This window comes from Metopolophium dirhodum, chromosome 7, assembly GCF_019925205.1.
Source record: "Metopolophium dirhodum isolate CAU chromosome 7, ASM1992520v1, whole genome shotgun sequence".
Taxonomy (NCBI): Eukaryota; Metazoa; Arthropoda; class Insecta; order Hemiptera; family Aphididae; genus Metopolophium; species Metopolophium dirhodum.
In genome coordinates, this window is record NC_083566.1 from 11,615,960 (window position 1) to 11,639,556 (window position 23,597).

Consider the following 23,597-nt stretch of genomic DNA (forward strand, 5'->3'; position numbering starts at 1 on the left):
ACAAATTGCCCTCATAAATATTGTCACAATTTTATTTTATAATAGGTATTTTTACTCTAAAACCAAAATTGAGCGATTTATACTCAGACTGCGTAAACGCGTTTTGTCTGCATAGTGACGTATGTAAGACGGAGACAACTCATGAGGGTGTGACTATTCCTCTTAAAATTCGAATTTCAGACGCTTATTAAATATTATTGTGGATTTACGATGAACTTTTTTTTTAGTTTCCAATAGGTAACAACAACTTACCAGGCCTATTACATTTTCAAATTTTTTCACGGAGCAAAATTTTTTTATCGACATTAATTTTATAAAAACTAATAATAATCGAAAATTTCATATGTCTATGAATAACTCAACATGAATCAAAACAATTTTGAAAATCTTATGGTGTATAGAAAATGCTAATATAAATATTCAGTGAAAAAATCATGTATTTACGGTAGTTTTATTAAGATTTTTTATGAGTTACACCAAAATTCAAAATTAATTTTGCTTAAAATTCCCGTTTTTCCTTAATTTTTATTTCACAACGGAAATATACTGAAGTTGAAAATGAGAGTATTATTTCAATTACTTATCGTGTGCACACATCATTGTAAAATCAATACAAAATATAAAAACATTATATAGATTGCTGCTCTTCAACTCGTAATTTTGAGTTGCGTTATGTGATAATTACGAGTTAACCAACGTGTAATTACGAGCTGTTCAACGCATAATTACGAGTTTTAATTCAAAATAAAGACTAGTGATATTTAAGCCATGTGATAACCCATAGTTAAATATAAATACAAATACCTTTTAAAAGTTTTCAAAATAGGTACTTACACAAATACTTTTTTAAAAGTTCAATAAATTAATAATCAATTCAATGACTAACCGACTAACCACGGCATGAAGTACCATTATTTAATAGTTTCTTTAATCAAGGCAACCAAACCCTCTTATGTATCCCTCCATCTATTGTGCTCATGCCTTCGTGGTAAAAATTTAAAGATTCAAGATAAATGCCAATCCAACCAGTGGTGGTCAATGTTCTGTAATATGGCCCGATATGATGGTTTCAGCGTTCAGTATACTGTATTTAGTATTTAGTATTTAGTATTCTAGAATAAAAGTACAAATAACAAGTATTTTGTAAGTATTTGAAATTCGAATACTTAACAAATGCCAAAAATAAATCGCCGCGCATTTAATTACCATACCATTTGATAAGAACAATATTGATAACACTAACTAATGACGTCTGGATCCGGAGTTTTTTCCTGCGAAGATCCATTTGTTATTGTACACCTTGAATATAGTGTTATACTTTTATACATGACAAATTAATTTGTCATGCTTTTATATAAGAATTTTTTAATTTAATCAGTGATCAGTGTATAATAACATTGATTATATTATTATAAATACTATAAGTATAGCACAGAATAATATAGTTAGGTCACGGATTAAGGTCATTGCTCATTTTACATAATATATCACAGATCCGATGCGTACCCAGTATTCGTGATGTAGGTTATTATCTTAAACCGTGTATTATGATAATACGTTTGGAAAAAAAATAACTATGAGTTTTATTATATTATAATATTTTGACATCAAATTCAAGCTTATAGCAAATAAATTATTGACTACGACTACCTCAAATTGAGACCACTAAGTTTTATTTTTTGGAATATAAGTAGGTACCTACAATTATTACTATTTTCATTTTTAGCTAATTAATTTGTTTATGTTTATTATTATATTATTATATTTAACAATTAACAGACTAGATATATAATACAAAAATTAAATATTGGTTACTTAATATATGATTATAATATTATATGTATGAATAATTTATTTCAGAAACATTATTAAGATAATTTACAAATAATTACAGTACAGTTCACAAAAAAAATGTTGAAATCAGTTTTGAGACAACTATATAGACATAAGTCTTCATCATCTTCTGAAAATATTATAACAACTATCAAGTCAGTTAATTCATATCGTATAACTCTTTCAGATCCTAAAACTAGGTATGTATACCTATTGTATTAATTATAAATTTAATTAATTATCACTATTTATGTATACATATTACATATAATTATGTTTATAGCGATTATATAAAAAATATTATGTGGTTATACATCAATAAACATTTACAATAAAATATCATTTAATATTTCCATTTTTGTGTGGCTTAACATTATAAAAATAAAATATGTTTCATATTAAACAAACGTATTAAAGTTTTTAAAGAACAAAAATCAATGTACACACAATTACATACAACAATTGGTAAGGGGCATTTACACAATGTTAGTCTATGATAGCCGCTGTCATGCAATCGCGGTAGTACCGCAGAATATATGACCGTCAAGGCGTCAACTATGTAGTGTCATGACAGCTATACTGCCAAATGATTTACACCAAGCCAGTTTCTTGACTGCGACTGTCAATGTTAATTGTCACCGTATAAATGCTCATTTAGTTGAACTTCCGTACTTGTTTTTTCTATAATTTAAATTATATCACTAATTATGCAATTTTCAATTCCTGTGGTACATCGTACAAATATAAAGTATTACATTTTATTTCATCAACACTGTTATACTATGCAACATGCATAGGTCTATTTTCAGTTAACACATTCTTGTAGAGTTAACAAATGTTAGTTACTACAGTTACATGCACAGCTAAAACTAATCTAACTCAATTCAAATTAGTTAATTTCTGGAGTTAAATGCATGTAAATGGCTGTTAATTTATTTTAATATCAATTCGTCTTACTTAAAATGGTTTAGTTAACTCACATTGGAAATAACTATGGGACTACGGGAGTACAAAATGCATGTAAACAGATCACCACATCAAATCAGGATTGCGGTAGATACTTGTAAATTAGTTTGAACTGTGCATGTTACGTTGCAACATAAACTGGTTTGGTGGAAGTTTATAATACTAATAGGGTCCATTAATTACAAATTACTCTAACAAAATTACTTTTGTAGTAATGATGTAATAATTTCATTATATTTTATTTAAATTAACTTTTTAAAAGTAATTTCTATGGAGTATCGTGTTATTTGCAGTGGTTATTAACTAGTTTTCTGTGGACATGGAATAAGCATTTCGCCAAAATTTTAAAATTGGTGGGAAAATTATAAAATGTTATTAATATTTTTATCCTTAACATTTAAAAAAAAAAGCATTTCTTACAAAAAAAAGTTGTCTTTGTAAAAGTATCAGAAATCAAATAGTTTTATTAAACCTTAATTATATTTTGTTCATAACTACTTACAAAAATGTATTTATTATCATATGTTTATAGAAATACACTATCTATTGTTGCACTCCAACATTTAATTAAAGAAATAAAAAATGCAGGGGATGATTTATCTTTAAAAAGTATAGTATTATGTGGAAATGGACCTGTTTTTTCTGCCGGACACAACCTCAACGAACTTGTAAGTTATAATTATTATATATGTTTGCTTTTACTATGGTATCAACTTTTTTTTTGCTCATTCAGTCTCCTCACTCGGCCAAGCAAACATTGTCACGGCTGTCTTGGTGTTTTCTATAATAAGGGCTGTTGACAAATGCTTACATATGTGAGTATGTGACTTACCTATTCTAGTAGTTTTGGATGTTTGAAGCATTTATATATAACCTGCCTCGATATCTGCAATTAGTTCTCTGTTTATATTGTTGTGTGTTTGTATTAAACATAATTTCATACATTTTCTAAGAACCTATCTTTCAAATGTTAGTTTTATCACCGTGTTTCTTAGCAATATTCGTTTGTATTCTGGTGTATAGTTTCTTAAAATTTCTTAATTATTTTTAGTTTGCTTTGACAAAACTTTAGAATTAAACATTTGCTCATTGCAATTGTAACAATTAATCTCTATCTTATTTCATTGTGGATGTCATATTGTCATTCTTGTGGTTCAAGTTAAGGTTAACTTCCAAGTATTTAAAATGGAAGTATTTCCAACCTGCTTGCAAGTTGCATGTAGGTATCCCTATATCCCCTTGACCTATTCCTCCAGATGTATTATATAAGCTGTAATAAATTTATTAATGTTTTGGACAATGTGATGCGAATTCTCTACATACAAGTCTGCAAGATTGTTACACACATTACCAAATCTGTCTACAGTATACAAATCGGTCATTTGTTTTAGAGTTACACCAAAAATCAAAATCCATTTTGACAAAAACCTATTTTGCGTAAAAATTCCTGGTTTTTCTTATTTTGACCTTCCCAATGCACCAATTAGATTCACTTCCAAATCTTCTATGAAGATACTGAAGTTGAAAATCGAAGCATTATTTCAACTACTTATCGTGTAAACAGACAAATTAAAAATTTTTTAAAAAACACACATCATTGTAAAATCAATACATGCATCACTCCGCTCAGAATCTAATTGTATAGGAGTGTAGACAATTTTGAAAATATTATTTTATAAAATAAGTTTCTTATAAGTTTTTGACATAATTAGCCTTTTTTTCCAATTTTTGTTGATGTTGATCATAGATAATTGTTTTGTCCCTGTCAAGTTTATGAGTACCACATAATGCATGTTAAGTGTTTAATTTAAATACTTAGATACATAGACACAAATCGCAGGAGGGCTAAGTGGACTTAGGGGACTTAATATCACTGTGAGTAGGGGACTCACATTGATGTTAAAACTTTAAAATGTTAGCCACCCAGACATTTTAATGGATTTGTGCCTACCCAGTTAGATAAAAAGTAAAATTTATGTTATTTGTTTAAATTGTTTACCAGTAACTTTCTAATGTAATAAAATGAAAAAGCATTTGCGGATTTTATTTTGTCAGAAATACATATAAGTTCCTAAATATAGTCCAACGGTTGGTTTATAATAGTACGTAATATTTTATCATTAATAAATAATAAACATTTGTATAATATTATAGAGCATACCAGAAAACCAGAAAATGATATTCTCATTAGCTACAAAACTTATGAATACAATGATAGATTGTCCTATACCTATTATAGCATGTGTTGATGGTATAGCTGCAGCATCGGGTTGTCAATTAGTAGCAGCTTCAGATATGGCTATTTGTTCAAACCGCAGTTCTTTTTCAACACCTGGGTATGGAATTTATTGAATTTTATACTTTGATCTACTGTAGACTAAAATACTATGTAAAAAAAAAACTTACATAATAACATATAATATTTTACTTTTAGTGTAAACCTTGGTTTGTTTTGTTCTACTCCAGGAATTCCACTGACTAGAGTTATGTCAAAAAAAACTGCGGCTTATATGTTATTTACTGGTACACCAATCAATGCCGAAGAAGCTCTTAGAACTGGTCTTGTTAGTAAGGTTGTTCAACCTGAAGAATTAGGTTAATTATTTTAAAAAATTTTAGATGTGATTGGTTCTACTCATTAATATTACTTTTAGATGATGAAATTACCAAGTTGACAATATTAATTGGTCAAAAAAGCCGTTCTGTTATTACTTTGGGGAAGAAATTTTTCTACCGACAAATCGATGAAAATATTAAAATGGCATACAGGTAATTATGTATTTTTTAAAAAAAAATGTTTGTTTTAATTTTAAACATTTAAAACATTATTACAGAATTGTATATTTATCTAACAATTATACCTAATATATATTTACAGGAATGGAGAACAAATTATGCTAGATAATTTAGAACTCAATGATTGCAAAGAAGGTTTACAATCATTTGTTGAAAAAAGAAAACCCAATTGGTCAATTTAAAAAATTTTTTTTAAAATTTTTTTATTGGCTTTAAATATTTTTTAGTAATCTTCATAATTTATATAAATATAATATATGTTATGGGAATAGAACAAAATCCGGTCCCAATTTATTGTATTCTTATTATTTGTATTCATTGCAGAATTGTTAAGGATACTTTTCAAATTTATTCAGACTACGTATTTGAATAATTGGTGTAATTTGTATTTAAAATACATTGGTCAAAAAGTATTTGAAAAGTATTTGAATACTTAACAAGCCTGATTCATTGCAAAATACATATTATTTTGTGTACCAATTTTAATATACATAAATATGTTATTATTTCTTATTGGTTATTGTTGTATTAGGCATTACCTTATGAATAGTATTTCAACCACACCAGAGGAAAATTACTTATTATATTATATAGAAACCTTAACATAATTTATTATATAAGTAAAAGATTACTCGTACTTCTATTATACATACATTTAAAGTATGGGTTTTTTTTAGATAATAATTACCTACAATACGTCAATACCTATGTCACTAGAAATAACATTACCTAATTTTACCTAGGTATACTTGAAAAAAATTAACAGGACAGAAATTCAGAAATAGCTTCGAATCTTGTAACATCATTTTTATAGTGCTTAACCACAGTTATTCTCTTATCTCAACAAATTACTCCAGGGCTATATAGTTATTTGTTATATTTTTATAGATTTATATATTCATCCAAGTTAAACAATCAGTTGTGTTAAATTTATTATTATCTAAAATCTGCCCATTTTTATTATATATGTATAATATGGTTATCCCACATTTGTAATTATTTACATATTCCATTAAAAGCCATTATTATTTTAATAGTAGAATAATATTATTTCCAAGTACTTACATAGGTACTCGATTAACAAAATTTGTCGACCAATATTATTTAATTATTAAGACCAAGTACCGTAGAAGTACTATAGGTACTTGAAGCAGAATTAATTTTTTTTTAAATCTAAGTGTTAACCGTTAGCAAGGTAGTATTAATGAATTGTTTAATGTTGACAAATGTTTATTTTAAAAGAACATGACAATATATTATTCATGTCTAGTTTCGATTTATAAGATAAATTATAAAAAGGTGGATAAGTGGATGTCGCTCTGCTGTACTGTAGGTTACAAGTGGGTCACTGTAATGGATGGTGTTAAATTTGAATTCAATGATAAAATATCATTGTATAAGAAAAACGATTCTGAGCGAATACGGTCAGTCAGCCTATGATTTTACCAAGTATATTTGATGATATTATTGTGAATAAAGTAATTTATATATAACCTATTTACGTGGAGCCTTGTTTTAAATTTTCAATCCTTACCCATAAAAGTTAAAAATTTTATAAATTTTATAAATTTTTAACCACAAAATAATTAATAAACTATAAATTTGATAAATGTTGTCAAAATTTGAACTTTAAATGCTTATAAAAAAAAATTTTGCCTATGTATTTTTAATATTTTTCAACTGCTATTAGAACGATATATCGATATAACGATATACTAAATTTTCACGCTTTTTTACCCAACAAATAAAAATTTATTGATATTTATAGAAAAAAAAACTAAAAAAATTGAAAACTGACAATGTCCGTAAACAGCTCAAAAAGAGTCAAAATATTTTCAACATTTTATGGTGTATAGAAAATGCTAATATGAACATTCAGTGAAATTTTCAAGTATCTACAGTCATTCATTTTTTAATTACAATAAAATAAGAAAATTGTTATATGAGAAATCGAGTAAATATCAAATGTTGTAAAAATATAAATTTCAGATGCTCATAAAAATTTAATTTAAGTTTCTTGTAGACATTTTTTTTTGATAAAGGTAGACAAACTTATGAGTAATATTATATTACATTTTCAAATCTTAGATTTAAAAAGAAAAATTTTTATGAATTCTCAACAAAATAATTTGCTATTTTTCGTGATTTTTCCGTATTTTGTCAAAATTTGAACTTTAAATGCTTATAAATAAAAACTGTGACTAAGGATTTTTAATTTTTTTCATCTGCCTTTGAAACAATAACCTAGGAGCCTTCTATTAAATTTTCAATCATTTTTACTCAACAGATAAAATTTTATTGATATTTATAGAAAAAAAAACTAAAAAAATTGAAAACTGACAATGGCCGTAAACAGCTCAAAAAGAGTCAAAATATTTTGTAAATTTTATGGTGTATAGAAAATGTTAATATAAACATTCAGTCAAAATTTCATGTCCCTACGGTCATTTGTTTTAGAGTTACACCAAAAACCAAAATCGATTTTCTCGAAAACAGATTTTGCGTAAAAATTCCCGTTTTTCCTTAATATTTCTTTTGTTTTTCACGTCGCTTGTGAAAACTACTGGGAAATTTTTACTTTTGACCCCCCAAAGTACCAACTAGATTCACTTTCCTATCAGAAAAGTTACTATTGAAGAAAATCCAAGCACTTTTACTGTCCTAAAAGGTGATGACAGACACAAAAATAAAAAAAATAAAAAATAAAAAAAAAAACACACATCATTGTAAAATCAATACATTCATCGCTTCGCTCAGAATCTAAAATTATTAAAACGGTAAAAGTTATAGTAAACATTTGGAATAAAGTGTAACCACGGTCACACAATTAATGTCACAGATTATTTGTTAATGGTATTTTTTATGGGGTGGTACATCTAACAAGACATTCATTATTTCAATTTTTATATTTTGAAGCATAATATTTTTGAAGTATTTAAATCATAGACATATTAATATGTCTATGAATTTATATAAATTAAATTTCCGACTTGAGGTTTTTTGTTATAAATATTTAGAGTTCATATAAGCGGTGTAGTGGAACAACATTGCAGGGTACACTACACTCGGCTCATTAAATTATAGAATGTATTAGAAACTCTGCTCGATGGCAGGGCGGTAGTGCCGTCAACGGCGGCGTCCCCTACTGCACGAACCATCAACCAAGGTCCAAGAACACAGAATTCATTTCTGTTATTTATTCTGTGCATGAAGATTAGGGATCTAATTATTCTGTGCTAAGAAATCTTAGTTCGTGCCTACTGACATCATACTGACCATAGACCTATAAACTAATGGACAGCGCTTAGAGAAAGAGGTCAGGGGAACGATATAGAGTAAAAGAGAACGTAGGGGAAATATAGTATTTTAGTTTCATTAGGGCACTATAATCCATGTAGAGCCTTAGTTTCATATGTCAATGATTACCCCCCTTATGTTCCTTCTCTCTTTTCTCTCTTCTTTCTTTCTCTTATATGACGCCCGTGCATGGTGCATTCGTGGCAGGGCGGAGCAGAATGCGCTGTCCATTATATAGTTTATAGGTCTATGATACTGACGTCCATAGACATATATATATATATTATGTTTATGCTCACTGCTGACGTCTGACCGTTTGACCGGGGCGGAGTTGTGGTGACTGTGATAGGTGATAGTGTGATCCATGAAGACTAGTGATAAGAAAGCCGAACTGTACCCCAAAAAACGTCCCGTTATATATTCTTACTTTCTTAGTCCGTGGATAATATCATTTGTTTATAAGCAAATTATTCATCTATCTCGATGTATTGTTTTATGTCATTATGATAAAATATTAAAAACAAATGTTATTAATTGTTACAACTGCTGTTTACAATAAGATATAAGAAGTTACGGTATTCTGTTTTTAAATTTATTTATACTCATATTTAATTATTTCTGCTTAGAAATATTTTAATATTTAAGTATTATACAAGATTTAAAACTGAGGCCACTGGGCTAATAGATAAAATGCTACTGTTACCAATACGTATAAATACAATTGTACTAAACAATATTAAACGAAGTTTCATGACGAAGTCTTATGGTTTAATGTATTCTAATGTGAATCAAGTTACTATTAAGCATGCTAAAGATGATCAATTTATTCCTATTTATAAGTAAGAATGGTAATCTTTTACTATGGTTTCTTATTAAATTGTATAATTTGTAAGTCTTAGATAGATATGTACTTTACATCTAACGTCTTACGTCTTCACACATTGTATTATAATTATTACAATAACAGTTATATTTGTTTGTAACATTTTGGTTATTCATTTTTAATTTATTTGTATTGTAGCTTTTTATTTTATTTTAACAAAAATGAAAAAAAAAATCATTAACATTAACATTTTAAATTTTAATATAGTTTTTATGATTTAACCATTATTTCAGAATACCACACATGAAATTTTTCATCAGTTTAAATAGAATGAAAAGATATCAACTATTAGGACTATTTTGTTGGATTCCTATGTGTTTTAGTTTAAATATGCTTAGTTATTTAAATTCTGAAGAAGTAATTTGTGCATCATTAATAGGTAAGTAATATAAAAATTTTTTTTATTTCATTTATAAAAATGTTTAGTTTAATATCTTGTTAATTTTCAGGTTTAGGTTTAACAGCTGGCTTACATATTGCCTCTTGGATAATATCAAATAATCTTGTTGTTTTTGTATACATAAGTGAAGACGATCAAAGATGTCGGATGTCATATATATCTTATTGGGGGAATCGAGAGGAATTATATTGCCACATTGAAGACATAAGACCAATTGAGTTTTCTAAATTAAGTCTTTTAAATCACAAAATTAAATTGGAAGAAAGTCCAATCACACTTAAAATAATTACACGCAACTCGACCATTTTAAATAATGCTAAATTTAGAAAAGTGTTCGGTAGTGATATTATTTGAAAAATAAATTAAAATTGAGTCATGTACCTAAATAAATTTTAATTTTTTTTCAATACTCACTACTAATGGTGCATTGTCATTACATTTTAGGTGCATACAACCAATGAAAACTATTAACTAGTTTTTATTAAATGGTTTATATTTTTTATGATTTGTTATTAAATATTAATTAATGAGCCTCATCTAATGTCTTTAAAAGTTTAAATATTATGATATTTTTAGACATTTGAAGTTTAAATTTGGATGAAATTATATATTTTACGCAGAATAAGAATGCAAGTTATTTTGTTGTAATTCAAAAACATTATTTGTGGAACCTTGAAACTTTTATCTATATTGCATATTTTACTATACACAATTTATAAATATATGTATGGATTAATTTTGAGCTATTACCTATCCATACCATTAACCCCTATCCACACTAGTGGTGAAAATATCCGCAGGTTTCGAAAATCTGAATTATTCGGATATGGCAAATCCAGATTTAAAGGATTATACGAATATGCTGATCAATGATTCATTTTTATATTCTAATAAACTTAAGTCATTATAGTAAAACAATTTATTTTACCATGTATTAAAATAATTATAATTCACATAAAAATCAAATCCATGAATCCTGATAAGAATTTGATTCAAATCCGGATAATTATTCAGATATACGGATCTCATGCCCATCCCTAACTCACAGTTTTATGGTAAGTCTGTATTGACTCAAAAGTTATTAATAAACCTACCAATAGTGGGTGTTTTCTTGGGAACGAACTACAAACTTTGTACAATCTGAACATAACATAATATACATTTTAGCGACCAAGATGTCCGCTATTTAGAGAACCACTATGTTATAGTAATATAATACTTTAATGTTGATAATATAAATGTATTCTTTTCGGCAAAAATTAATTCATCCTACCCACCTCATTACTAATAGTAATATAAATTATTATAATTGCAATATAAATATATTATAAAATATACTTTAAATATACAGCAGTATCTAGTTATATACATTAAATTTTGAATTTTCCATGGTCTCTGATAAGTTATAACTACTTATATGTTCATTATAATAAAGAACATAGACTCATTAATAAGACCCGATATTTATAATTTAATAAGATGAAAAATTTCAAAACACAACAAATTAAAATATTATTTCTCAAAACTATACGTTTATCTGATTATTGTGGAATAATATAAATGATAAAGTAAATATAATAATTAAATAATATAAATTTCAATTTTTTAAGTGAATAATTTACAGTTTATCTTTAACACCTATAAGTATTACATTTTAAAAAGTTAAAAATTAAAATTTCTTATTTTTAATCTAATGATAGCATAACCAATCATTTATAGGCTACTACAGTACTACTATATAATATTGATGGTGCAATGAATTTGGTCCAAGGAATATCCACTATCCATCATATTGTCCCTTCATCAAATCGACGGCTCAGTTCATAACTGTAACAACTGAAAAAATTGGTTTATTGGGTATAATATGTTTTCTATATTGTTTCTCTATATAATGTAATGTAAATTATAATATTGAAAATGCTCTCTCGTGGTCAATAATTTAACTATATTTTATTGGGTTCTTGAACTGAAATAGTTATAAGATGGTCTATAAGTCTATAACTCAGATTTGTTATATCTGAAGTTGTTGCAGTTTTGAACTGAGGCGTCGAAATACGCACTTGCGCTTCAATACCTACATTGATGAAATGTGTGACATACAATTAATTTGAATACATTAAATTTAAAAAAGTGTCGACCACAAAATTTAAAATGCATCAACAATGTTTTTACTAAATCTATAGCTTATTAATTTAATGAAATATACATTTACATGACACGTATTTATGTAAAATCAGTTTGATTTTAAAACAATTAAAAATAAAATATTACTATATAAGTTATACAATATTGTCGATTACTGTACTGATGATTGTACTTTTTTCTTAATAATTAATTAAACACATCTTTTACTATTTCTCAATTATTAGTTATACTTTAATACAAATAAAGTAAGTAATAATAATACAAATAATTTCTATAAATTAAAATTAAATGTTAATATGTATTTGAAAAAAAAAAAAATTATAATTACCAAGGTATACAAACAATAAAAAAACAATCAAAGTATACATTTATGATATAAAATTATATAATAAATTATTATTTTTTAAAACTACATCACTAAAATTATCGAAAATATTGAAAAGAGTGAGGTAAATACAAAGTAAATTCCATAATGTAAGATATTATAAACTTTTATTTTTATTGATATTTGTAAACAAATAAAAATATATTATAATATAATTATAGCTGATTGTAAGAAATAAATAATTTATGTAAAAGAATAAAACATTTCCAGTGGCTTGTTAACTTTCCAAAACTTATCGTGTACATTTCGAAGTGTTTGATTGCCACTGAGAGGAACAAATTGATCTGCAGTGGGTGCAACATAGATCAAAAAATTAAGAGCTCGTTCTGGAAGCTCTGAACCAAGGTCTAACGTCAATCGCATAGCTAAATATTTACTCAAATGATCAACTAGAAAAAAAATTCATGTACATATTATAATATGTTTTAAAAAATTGATTTGTGCTACTTTATTACACTAATGCTGGGTTGCACAACCCATTTAATGAATCAACAGTGAGCTAATGGGTCCCTTAAACAAGATTTAATGGCCCACAATTGGACCATTAAATTTAATAAATTGTTCATACAACTCAGCATAAGAATTATTGGTGATATTTCACGAGTTTAATTTTACACATATAAAATGTAAAGCTATTAAACAACAACTTTTAGTAACCAACCTGTATAATTTAAAATGTCGTTAATATACTTTATATTTATATTTTTTATTTTCTGGGGTTGTCCTGTACCATACATAAAAAGTGAAGATATTCTTCAATTATAATAATTTAGTTATTTATTGCAGTGATACTTTCCAATGTTTGGGTTGTGCGTAAAAAATATCTGAACAATAACAAAAGAATCTTAAATCTATAGAATTTTAAAGACTTACCAGTTGCATTAGCTGTTGTTTTTATATAACGTACAGAGTTTTCTTTCAAAACTCTGATCAATTGATTGTCACTGGCCATTTCTGTAGGATGAGGTTTAAACACTAGTTCTATTTCATCTACTGACACACCTTTTGATGTACCATCGCATTCTGTTATATCTGAAGTGTCAACAGTTGATGCAGGTCCTTCTTTTTCTGAGATCATAACAGACTTCATCTTCTTTGCCACTTTTGTTTGTACCATTGTTCTAGTTACATTATCTCGACTTGAACTATTTGAAGGTTTTGAAGTAGTTGATGAGCTGCTTTCATTTAGTTCTTCATGTTGGTTTTTTTTGGTTCGTTGTAGTCGATTTTGAGTTTGTAATTTGATACCTTCATTTATTGACTGAACTAAATTGGCCTGACTATGGCTCTTATTTAACTTTTCCAATACTCTAGTTTGATGTGCTTCGTATTCATCACGGCTAGGATAAATCTTAGATATGAGAAGATCAAAATTTGGATCAGGACGTAGGGACCGTTTAGATACTAGTTTCTTACGACAAGTAGGACATTCTTTATTACCTGAACGAAGAGCAGTCACAATACAGTCTGAACAGAATCTAAAAAAAAATATATAATTTTATTAGTTATATTATTAATATATAATTATATTTTATAATTACCTATGTAGACATTCTTTGGTAGTCATAGTTTTTTTCAACATATCCAAACATATTGGACACATTAGTTCACTATGTAGACTACGAGGGGATACAGCAATTTCGGTGTTGTCTGTAATAGCTTCTTGAGGAGATCTATGCAATTCGTATAGTGAAAGTTCCCAAGTTTTGGTAAGACCCATTGGATCTGCTGAAGCCATGTTAAAAACAATTTTTCTTTTACAATCAGAATAAAATAATTTAATAAAATATTCAATTAAGTATGAGTAATACTGTATTTCAACAAATTTATAATTTATTTAATAAAATACTCAATAAGAAATAAGAAAAATAATAATAATAATAATAATAATAATAATAATAATATATACTAATTAATTGAACTATATAAATAAAATATAATAGGTATAATTTATAACTCTAAGTTTAATATAATAAATTAAAATTATCAAAAGAATAAATCGAATATATTTAGCGTATAATCTACAAGTATAATGAGTTAAGCCTAGGTTTACTGTTTATAAAAAATAGTAAATTTAATACTGTATTGTTGTCATAAATGACAATATTACATAAACTCAAATCAGAATTCAGAACTGATTCAATTAATTCGATATTAAAAAACAAACCAAAACATCGATTTTTAACCATAAAACAATTTAATTTATAACTAAACGTTTGATTTGTAAATTTGTAATGTATAATTCTACTGAAGAAGTGAGTAAATAAAGAATTTAATAAAAATTAATCTGTTATAATAAAACTATTGAAGATACATTTTTAAATTTAAATTAATGTAAAATGTATATAATATGTATTATAAGACAATAACTATTAAACTATAGTGTGTATTAGTATATAATATTATTCCATTTCCACGCGATTGTTGGTGTAAACAAAAGCTGTATATTATCTAATATCGATTTTTGTTATCAGTAAAAAATTCAAAATTATTTTTATCATTAAATAAGAATTATGAAAATATTTAAACAAAATTTTAATCGTTAATTATTAGTTTTAAACCATATCAATTACAACTGTTGTAGCGACTATTCACTAGAGAGGGTGCTACAAAATATTATACCCAAATTACAATCAACAATATATTAAGGAAAATGGTATCATAATGACATAATTCATAGTTCATACTTCATACTCTCTGACTCATTCAGTGAAGTTTTAAGTTGATTGTATTTTACAAGACCAAATAATACAGACAATACATTACATTAATATATTTAATATTATAGTCCTTGATTATAGAACTATAGTACTGGTGATTTGCTTAATTACTTAATGCTTTAGATATACATAATTATTAGGGCCCGGAATTAAATGCTCTGAAAAAACGTATGTTTATACTATTTTTAATATAATTTTAGATTCTGAGTGCTCCAATGAAGCTATTTTTTCATTCAAATTTGAGATTATGAAGAAACATACCTAAGTCTTTCGCTTTTAAGTATAATATTATAGTAACAAAATTTCAATAGGTATTAAGTATCATTATTGTTATAGTTGATTATACATTAGGAAATCGGTGATTGTATTTATATTTATGGAAAATAAATAAGTACCTAGAACACTGTCTGTTACTACGTATATAATACGCATAATTATCGTGGGGACGCGGTACACTGGCACCAAGCTAACCATCGCTAACCACCACGAAAGATGGTCCATCTCATGACAAAATAAATTTATTTAGTAATGGTCCATCTAATCGTACTAACCGGTGTTGGGAAAAGATAACCAAAAAATCATCTGGATAAGTTAACGGATAATTCATTCAAAATTTATCTAGATAAGATAAAATATAACATCATTTTTTTTTATCTAGATAAAGATAAAAATACACATACACATAACATTTATCTAGATAAAAAAATAGATAATGTTTTTAAAATTATATTATAAATAATGTAATTTATTAGTAATTACTAATTGGATAATATTTATTAATTAATAAATCCTTAATGTCATTACTCAACTAAAATAATATACAATTTAAATTTTTAATACAACTTGAAAAAAAATAAAATAACAAAATAAAACTGACAATATTTCAGTAAACATTTCTTTTTAGATTCTGAGTGAAACGATGAATGTATTGATTTTACAATGATGTGTGTTTTTTTTTTTATTTTTTTTTTTATTTTTTTATTTTTGTGTCTGTGTACACGATAAGTAGTCGAAATAATGCTTCGATTTTCGACTTCAGTATCTTGTTCGATGGGAAAGTGAATATCGTTGGTGCATTGGGGAGGTCAAAATTTTAATTTCTCAGTAGTTTTTAAAAGCGATGTGAAAAACAAAAGAAAAATTAAGGAAAAACGGGAATTTTTACGCAAAATCGATTTTTAACAAAATCGATTTTGGTTATTGGTGTAACTCTAAAACAAATGACCGTAGATGCATGAAATTTTCACTGGTTGTTTATATTTGCATTTTCTATACACAATACAATTTTGAAAATATTTTGACTCTTTTTGAGCTGTTTACGGCCATTGTCAGTTTTCAATTTTTTTAGTTTTTTTTTCTATAAATATCAATAAAATTTTATCTGTTGAGTAAAAAAGCTTGAAAATTTAATAGAAGGCTCCTAGGTTATTGTTTCAAATGCAGATGAAAAAAATTAAAAATCCTTAGTCACAGTTTTTAATTATAAGCATTTAAAGTTCAAATTTTGACAAAATACGGAAAAATCACGAAAAATAGCAAATTATTTTGATGAGAATTCATAAAAATTTTTCTTTTTAAATCTAAGATTTTAAAATCTAATACAAGATTCCTCATAAGTTTGTCTAACTTTATCAAAAAAAAAATTTCTACAAGAAAGTCAAATTAAATTTTTATGAGCGTTTTAAATTCATATTTTTACAACATTAGATATTCACTCGATTTCTCATGTACCGATTTCCTTATTTTCTTGTAATTCAAAAACGAATAACTGTAGATACATGAAAATTTCACTGAATGTTTATATTAGCATTTCCTATACACCATACAATTTTGAAAATATTTTGACACTTTTTGAGCTGTTTACGGGCATTTTCAGTTTTCAATTTTTTTAGTTTTTTTTTCTATAAATATCAATAAAGTTTTATCTGTTGGGCCAAAAAGTGTAAAAATTTAATACAAGACTCCTGATATATTTTTACAATAGCAGTTGAAAAATATTGAAAATACATAGGCACAGTTTTTTTTTATAAGCATTTAAAGTTCAAATTTTGACAACATTTATCGAATTTATAATTTATTAATTATTTTGTAGTTAAAAATTAATACATTTTTAACTTTTATGGCTAAGGATTGAAAATTTAAAACAAGGCTCCACGTAAATAGGTTATATATAAATTACTTTATTCACAATAATATCATTAAATATACTTGGTAAAATCATAGGCTGACTGACCGTTTTCGCTCAGAATCGTTTTTCTTATACAATGATATTATATCATTGAATTCAAATTTAACACCATCCATTACAGTGACCCACTTGTAACCTACCGTACAGCAGAGCGACATCCACTTATCCACCTTTTTAAAAATGTCATTACCTACTCATTAAGCATGATTTTTATATACAATGTGTATCCACTGTCCAACACTATTACGTCTTATTAGAGTGTCAGACGTCAGTGTCCTATCCTTCAAAATTACAAACTTGAAACTAGTAATTATGTTTTAAAATCTTAATGTATTTCAATAGAATAATATATTAGCTATTTCACCGCGTTCACACCGCGTCTTATATACCTACTATGTTTAAAATTTTAACTATAGGTACCCACTGACATTTAAAATACCTATTGCAACTGTGTCATAGTATATATTGGCTTTTCGTTTTTTAACTATAATAATATTGGAATTTGGAATCACTACTCGGTTCTCGTAAATTATTGGCTATTTCAGTATTTAAAAATATTCTTATTATTATATTATTTATCTAGATAAATTACCACAGATGACCATTACATTTATCTAGATGAGATAATTAAATGATTCAATTATTTTTATCTAGATAAGATAATTAAAGAAATAATTGTATCTAGATAATTTATCTAGATAAAATTATCTAGATGATTCCCAACACTAGACTACCAACCAATCAGCTGATGCCGTAAATCTTGATTGAAAATGCCGAATGCCATCACTACTATAATACTTATCTATAACCGAATGAATGAAATAGGAATGCGGGTTCTGTACTTCTGTGTTCATATTTTCATAATGCTGTTCGAAAATCGTATTGCAACAGATTACAGATGCGATAAATTACAAGCTATTATATTCATATTTGTAATCGTCGTGAAAACTACGATTTAAGATAATTATCTAATAATAACAAATATCATAATAGAAGTTGTTGAATAAGGTAACTTTTTTTAGTCTAAAATAATAAAATGTACTACAATAGTCAATAATAAATACAATTATAGTAGGTACCTATATAATTATAATAATAATGCTATACAAATGTTATATTATAATTAGGTACACCTCTTTCTTATGTTATGACCTATGCCTGTTAAAAAGGCCTGTTTATAGGTATACATATAGATATAACCAATTATTATACCAAAAAACGTTTGTTTTTATGTAATGTTCCTAATCAAAGTTCAAATTATAAGTATCTATAGTAATTTCGTATATATTAATTAGTCTACTAAATTTGAAAAACCATCCAGAATGAATTCCTATTATAACAAACTATTTTTTTTTAAATTACCTCTGCTAATTACCTTTCAATTTATGATGAATAATTTATAATATGAAACTTTTTATATTTATCCATTTATGTATTTTTTTTATATACAATTTGATATATAGCATAATATTATCATTACACTAAAACTAAATAGTAAATTACTACATTATAGCAAAAGCGAAAAATATGATCTTCATTAAGGAACTTGAAAATTAAATATATATATTATAGGGATGTAAGCTCCCTTCTATTTTTTATAATTTTATATGATTTTTTATGTAATCTTAATGTATTTTTCAATACAATTTTGATACTTTTTCGGGATTTTTTTTCCGATTACCGACGTCGTATTGTCCCCGTCTTACAAATGTATAACATAAAAAAAACGGTATTTCGCGGGTAAGAATTACTCAGGCCAAAATCCAAGCAACCAAATGTTCACACTATATAAAGAGGAGAATATGAACTCTGCAATTTTTTTTTAATTTTTCAATACCTTTCACAAATACGAAAAAAGTTCTCGTTGTTTAAAAATGTATTAATTTTAGAGTTTTTCAAACTTGAATAACTATTTTTTTAATTTTGGTATCGAAAAAATAAAATAACGTTGCACAGTAAATGTTCTCCTCTTTATAGTGTAGATTTTTGGATGCTTAGCTTGGACTATAGCCTGAGCAGTTCTTACCCCTAGCAAAACAGTTTTGCTATGTTTTACACTGAGACAACACGTTACACGTGGACGTGCGTCCTCTTAACAATTATTATACCTACACCATTTGATTCATTGCTATTTACATGTATAAAAATTTAAAATTATTGCAATGGAGTTTATTATAGTATTAGCCCGCATTAGGGCGGTGTGGCCGTGCTTTGCCCCAATGGATCTGTGTACCATAAATCATTCCAGCACCCCCTAAATTCACACTCAATGTGTGCCTATGATCTGCTCTAACTTTACAAATTTACACAGTTATAATAGTTCTTTGATTGAAATCAAAAAATTGAAAAAAAAACTATTTGAATAAATTTCACAAATAATTTGTTATATTTACATTATCAAATAAGAATATAATTTATTGTTGTAGTTAGACTGTAGAAAAACTGCATTAAAATCAAAAATATAGGTACCTATAATACCTATTGATTTCGCTCAGTCGCATGGGGGTAACTGTAATAACTGTATAATGGCATAATGCAGATTGTAGCTATATATACTTTTATTTCATAATAATAAAATAGGTAGGTAGTAGCTTCATTCACATAATAATTATTTACTAATAACCTACTATAATAGGCCTATTATTCAGGGGATTTTTTTTCCTAGATTCATGAATATAAATATATATATATCATACCTACTGCAGGGTTATTCTTTTAACTGTAAACTAATTATTTCGAAAAGTATAAACGTTTTACTTTTCGGATTACAAGATATATATTGATTGTTTCATATTATGAGTATTTTTTTGGGAATTTTGGAGTGTAAAAATCGAATTTTCAACTAGTTAATATGATTGCTTATAGATTTATTGGCCTACAAGTATTTAAAATTTAAATGAGCGGATAATTCTGGATATCGAGATCCGATGTCCTCGCAAAAACGTTCTATTAATACTTTAAAACTAATTAGGTACTTACCTAAGTATTACTCATTCAAAGTTTGATTTGTATACATAAAAATGAGCAAAATGAGCGAGAAAAATATTCTGTTTATAAAGCAATACTAAATTATAATGTTTATGTTCATTGTTCATTCAAAAAAGTAACAATATACGTTTTTTTAATGTCTTCAAAATGTTTTAAAAATTAAAATCATAAATACAATATTTTTAAAAACAATGATGACAACTTTTCGAGATAAATTTACAATTTATTAAAAGAATTGCCTATAATATTTAAATGGTATAATAGCAATAGGCTAATTCGTTTCGTGGTTTCGTCACTTATAAATTAAGCGTGAGGAAGCAACCTGAAGCAATTTCGAGCGAGTGGGGGACGAGCAATCAAGATTCCATCGATTCCGTAATCGGATAAACGAGACAAATATGCGAGTTACACCTATATTGTTATACCAAGGAATATCGTTATTATAGTACAAGCTTACCGGTCAACAGCAATCGTATACTACTTACTACTATATAATATATGGGCAAAAGATTAATATAAATATATAAATATAATAATCAAAAATAATACTTATCATCGTCGCGTCTAGGACACGAGACAATGTTTTCAAGTCTACCATTATATTTTGTGATTTTTTTCCAATATCGCGACATGCTGACGTCTTCCTATTGAAAATTTTTTGTTGACGTCCCGCGCGTGTGAATATCCTGGTCGAACTTTTTTCCAACTCAATTTAAAAACAGACGAACGACTGAACGAGTCTGAAATTTATCAATGGATACTATACTATTTTTAATATTAAGCAATATTAATTAGCATATGACAGAGAGACGGTATAATATGCTGTTGCCAATCATAGAGATTATAAAACATAGATGGTCAGTTCACAGTTGGAATAAATTCTATACTTCCACATGAGTGACGTGTTTGTAAAATTGTTACCTATTTGAATTTGTTTGTATACAGTGTAATGATATGCTCACACACCCTTATAATAAACTTAAAATTTTACAGAATAATAAACAACGGCCAGACTGTCGCTTGTAGAAATCGGTCGCATCAAATAAAACCATTGACAACGACAACTAATAATTCGACACGCACTCATAACAATATTACGTAGGATGTGTGTGACCTTATTTTATGCTGACGCCAAAGAATAATCTAGTTCCCAGGCCCACAATAAGTTAGTGACAAAGCCACCCTCCAATCTCTGGTCAGCATCCTCGCGTCCGTCCCTTAAACCAGTGCATGAGCACCAGCCACCAAGTAACAACCTCTCAAGTATCAAACCGATTTCAACGAGCGACAACTGGACTTCTTATGCAAGCAATAATCAGTGCGTTCGTTAATTCAATTTGTGTATTTGAAGTAGTACTTTATCTTATCTAAAACCTAAAACTCTCACAATATTGTCTACGAACAACTGCGAATCAGGTAAGGCATATGATATAATATTTTATGTGGATTGCAGTCAATACGTTCTATGTGTTTTTTTTTCATAAAATCATATTGTACGGTGTATTTGATATAATTCTCGAATACACGATCTCGAGAGCCCTCCGAACACCTGGAGGAAGGTAATAGCGTAATTTTACAATTCTAACTTTTACTATTTTAATATAACTATCGGCAGGAGCCGTATTTATATATTTATATTTATACTTAGATTTTATTTTATCTTATTTTACGTTATTACAACAGTATAAACTATAGTCCGCGACATGAAAAGTGGCCCCTGTGTACCGCGACCCGTTGCTGCTTCCCTACCCGTTAGCCATTGGTTCTCAACCTATACCGCATACTGCGTGGCTGCCGCCACTCGTAAATCGTAATACACATTTTAGTTGACTTTTTTTTTGTGCATCCTTACCGGCTACCAACGTTTTACAGCTGTCCAGACTAAAAAACCAGTTTTTACTGGAGTGTCTGGAAGACAGCTGTAAAACGTACTGTGGAAGGGATACAGTGATGCACATAATACATACAGGTCCTATGGCTCACGTGTTTTATCGCATTGTCAGTTGTTTACCGTCCGTTCGTTAACAACTATTTTTTACACCATTTTTTCTCCTCTGTCACCATTTAACGTTACCGTGTAAATTATTTAAAAATGTCGTTTGTTGATAAAGATACTCACAGCCAGAGTAAAAAAATTATTTATAGTGTGTATACATTTTTAAAACAAATGTCAGAGAAGCCAGATTTAACGGCTGATTTTTTTAAAAGTGCTCAAGTTATTACAGCCCAAGCTTGTGGAATATCTCATCGTACTGTAAAACGGATTTGTGCTGAAGCAAGAAGCAATGTTAATCCAGAATTACCAGATGCGAGTCCTACGTTTATTTCTCCGACGATCAAGATGATGACGAAGGAAACAGAGAATAAAATATTTAATTTTTTTTTTTTGTATTTGTATTATTTGTTTTAAGTTTTTAATGTTATTTATTTGGTTTGAATAAACAAATTATTGGTTTATAAAATATTTAAAGTATTTTCAGTAAATTAATTTTTAATTCAAAAAAACGCGGCAATTAGTTTAATTACGTTATGGACCACTGAGGCGAAACGGCCGCTAGGTTCGTGACGGGCAGGGGCCACTTTTCATGTCGCGGACTATAGAGAGTCTATATAAAGTTTAGTATAAACTAAACAGTTTAATAATAATAACAATGATAAATAATAATATTTATTGACTGATGACCGAAGTGGATTGAAATCAAATTGGTGGTGATAACAATACTATAAGAATTAAGAAAGTGAGAAAAAAATATGTCCAACCGTCAGGGTTGTTATTTTTAGAACACAATGTTGCTAACAACTTGTTTTAAATATGTTTAAAACATGAAATCAAACCATTTGTTTTAAACGTTTTATTCATTGTTTAAAACACTACTAAAACATATGTTTAAAACAGTGAAAAACCAAGTGAATATTGTGTTTTTTTTTTTTTGGTTAATTATTAATAATAATCTAGCTGATCTCGTGGACTTCGTTGCCCGTTAAATGTATACCAA

General features: G+C 27.2%; 3 protein-coding genes across 6 annotated transcripts; 2 read left to right on the top strand and 1 right to left on the bottom strand.

The window, feature by feature from the left end:
- Positions 1 to 1,276: 1,276 nt before the first annotated feature.
- Positions 1,277 to 6,101, top strand: LOC132949453 (enoyl-CoA hydratase domain-containing protein 3, mitochondrial). Of its 4 annotated transcripts, none has more exons than XM_061020349.1 (7): positions 1,277 to 1,694; positions 1,861 to 2,033; positions 3,332 to 3,467; positions 4,954 to 5,135; positions 5,234 to 5,394; positions 5,454 to 5,568; positions 5,678 to 6,101. In XM_061020349.1, the coding sequence occupies exons 2-7, from the start codon at positions 1,912 to 1,914 to the stop codon at positions 5,775 to 5,777; spliced, it is 816 nt and encodes a 271-aa protein (XP_060876332.1). In that variant the 5' UTR covers positions 1,277 to 1,694; positions 1,861 to 1,911; the 3' UTR covers positions 5,778 to 6,101. The 4 variants fall into 4 exon arrangements, with proteins under 4 accessions (XP_060876332.1, XP_060876331.1, XP_060876333.1 ...); XM_061020348.1 differs by having other exon boundaries at positions 1,277 to 1,690; XM_061020350.1 differs by lacking the exons at positions 1,277 to 1,694; positions 1,861 to 2,033 and adding an exon at positions 2,060 to 2,581.
- A 3,169-nt stretch (positions 6,102 to 9,270) lies between these two features.
- LOC132949000 (transmembrane protein 186) lies at positions 9,271 to 10,565 on the top strand. Its single transcript, XM_061019736.1, has 3 exons — positions 9,271 to 9,731; positions 10,009 to 10,154; positions 10,225 to 10,565. The coding sequence occupies exons 1-3, from the start codon at positions 9,583 to 9,585 to the stop codon at positions 10,527 to 10,529; spliced, it is 600 nt and encodes a 199-aa protein (XP_060875719.1). The 5' UTR covers positions 9,271 to 9,582; the 3' UTR covers positions 10,530 to 10,565.
- An 880-nt stretch (positions 10,566 to 11,445) lies between these two features.
- Positions 11,446 to 14,801, bottom strand: LOC132948999 (E3 ubiquitin-protein ligase RING1). Its single transcript, XM_061019735.1, has 3 exons — positions 14,247 to 14,801; positions 13,579 to 14,183; positions 11,446 to 13,094 (listed from the first exon to the last, which is right to left on the bottom strand). The coding sequence occupies exons 1-3, from the start codon at positions 14,441 to 14,443 to the stop codon at positions 12,889 to 12,891; spliced, it is 1,008 nt and encodes a 335-aa protein (XP_060875718.1). The 5' UTR covers positions 14,444 to 14,801; the 3' UTR covers positions 11,446 to 12,888.
- Positions 14,802 to 23,597: the final 8,796 nt, after the last annotated feature.

Coding starts and splice junctions, on each gene's coding strand:
- LOC132949000 (XM_061019736.1), top strand. CDS start 9,583: ATGCTACTGTTACCAATACGTATAAATACAATTGTACTAAACAATATT. Junction 9,732..10,008: donor CAATTTATTCCTATTTATAA/GTAAGAATGGTA, acceptor CCATTATTTCAG/AATACCACACATGAAATTTT. Junction 10,155..10,224: donor AATTTGTGCATCATTAATAG/GTAAGTAATATA, acceptor GTTAATTTTCAG/GTTTAGGTTTAACAGCTGGC.
- LOC132948999 (XM_061019735.1), bottom strand. CDS start 14,443: ATGGCTTCAGCAGATCCAATGGGTCTTACCAAAACTTGGGAACTTTCA. Junction 14,184..14,246: donor ACCAAAGAATGTCTACATAG/GTAATTATAAAA, acceptor ATTTTTTTTTAG/ATTCTGTTCAGACTGTATTG. Junction 13,095..13,578: donor AACAACAGCTAATGCAACTG/GTAAGTCTTTAA, acceptor TTTTTTTTCTAG/TTGATCATTTGAGTAAATAT.
- LOC132949453 (XM_061020349.1), top strand. CDS start 1,912: ATGTTGAAATCAGTTTTGAGACAACTATATAGACATAAGTCTTCATCA. Junction 2,034..3,331: donor CTTTCAGATCCTAAAACTAG/GTATGTATACCT, acceptor ATATGTTTATAG/AAATACACTATCTATTGTTG. Junction 5,136..5,233: donor AGTTCTTTTTCAACACCTGG/GTATGGAATTTA, acceptor TTTTACTTTTAG/TGTAAACCTTGGTTTGTTTT.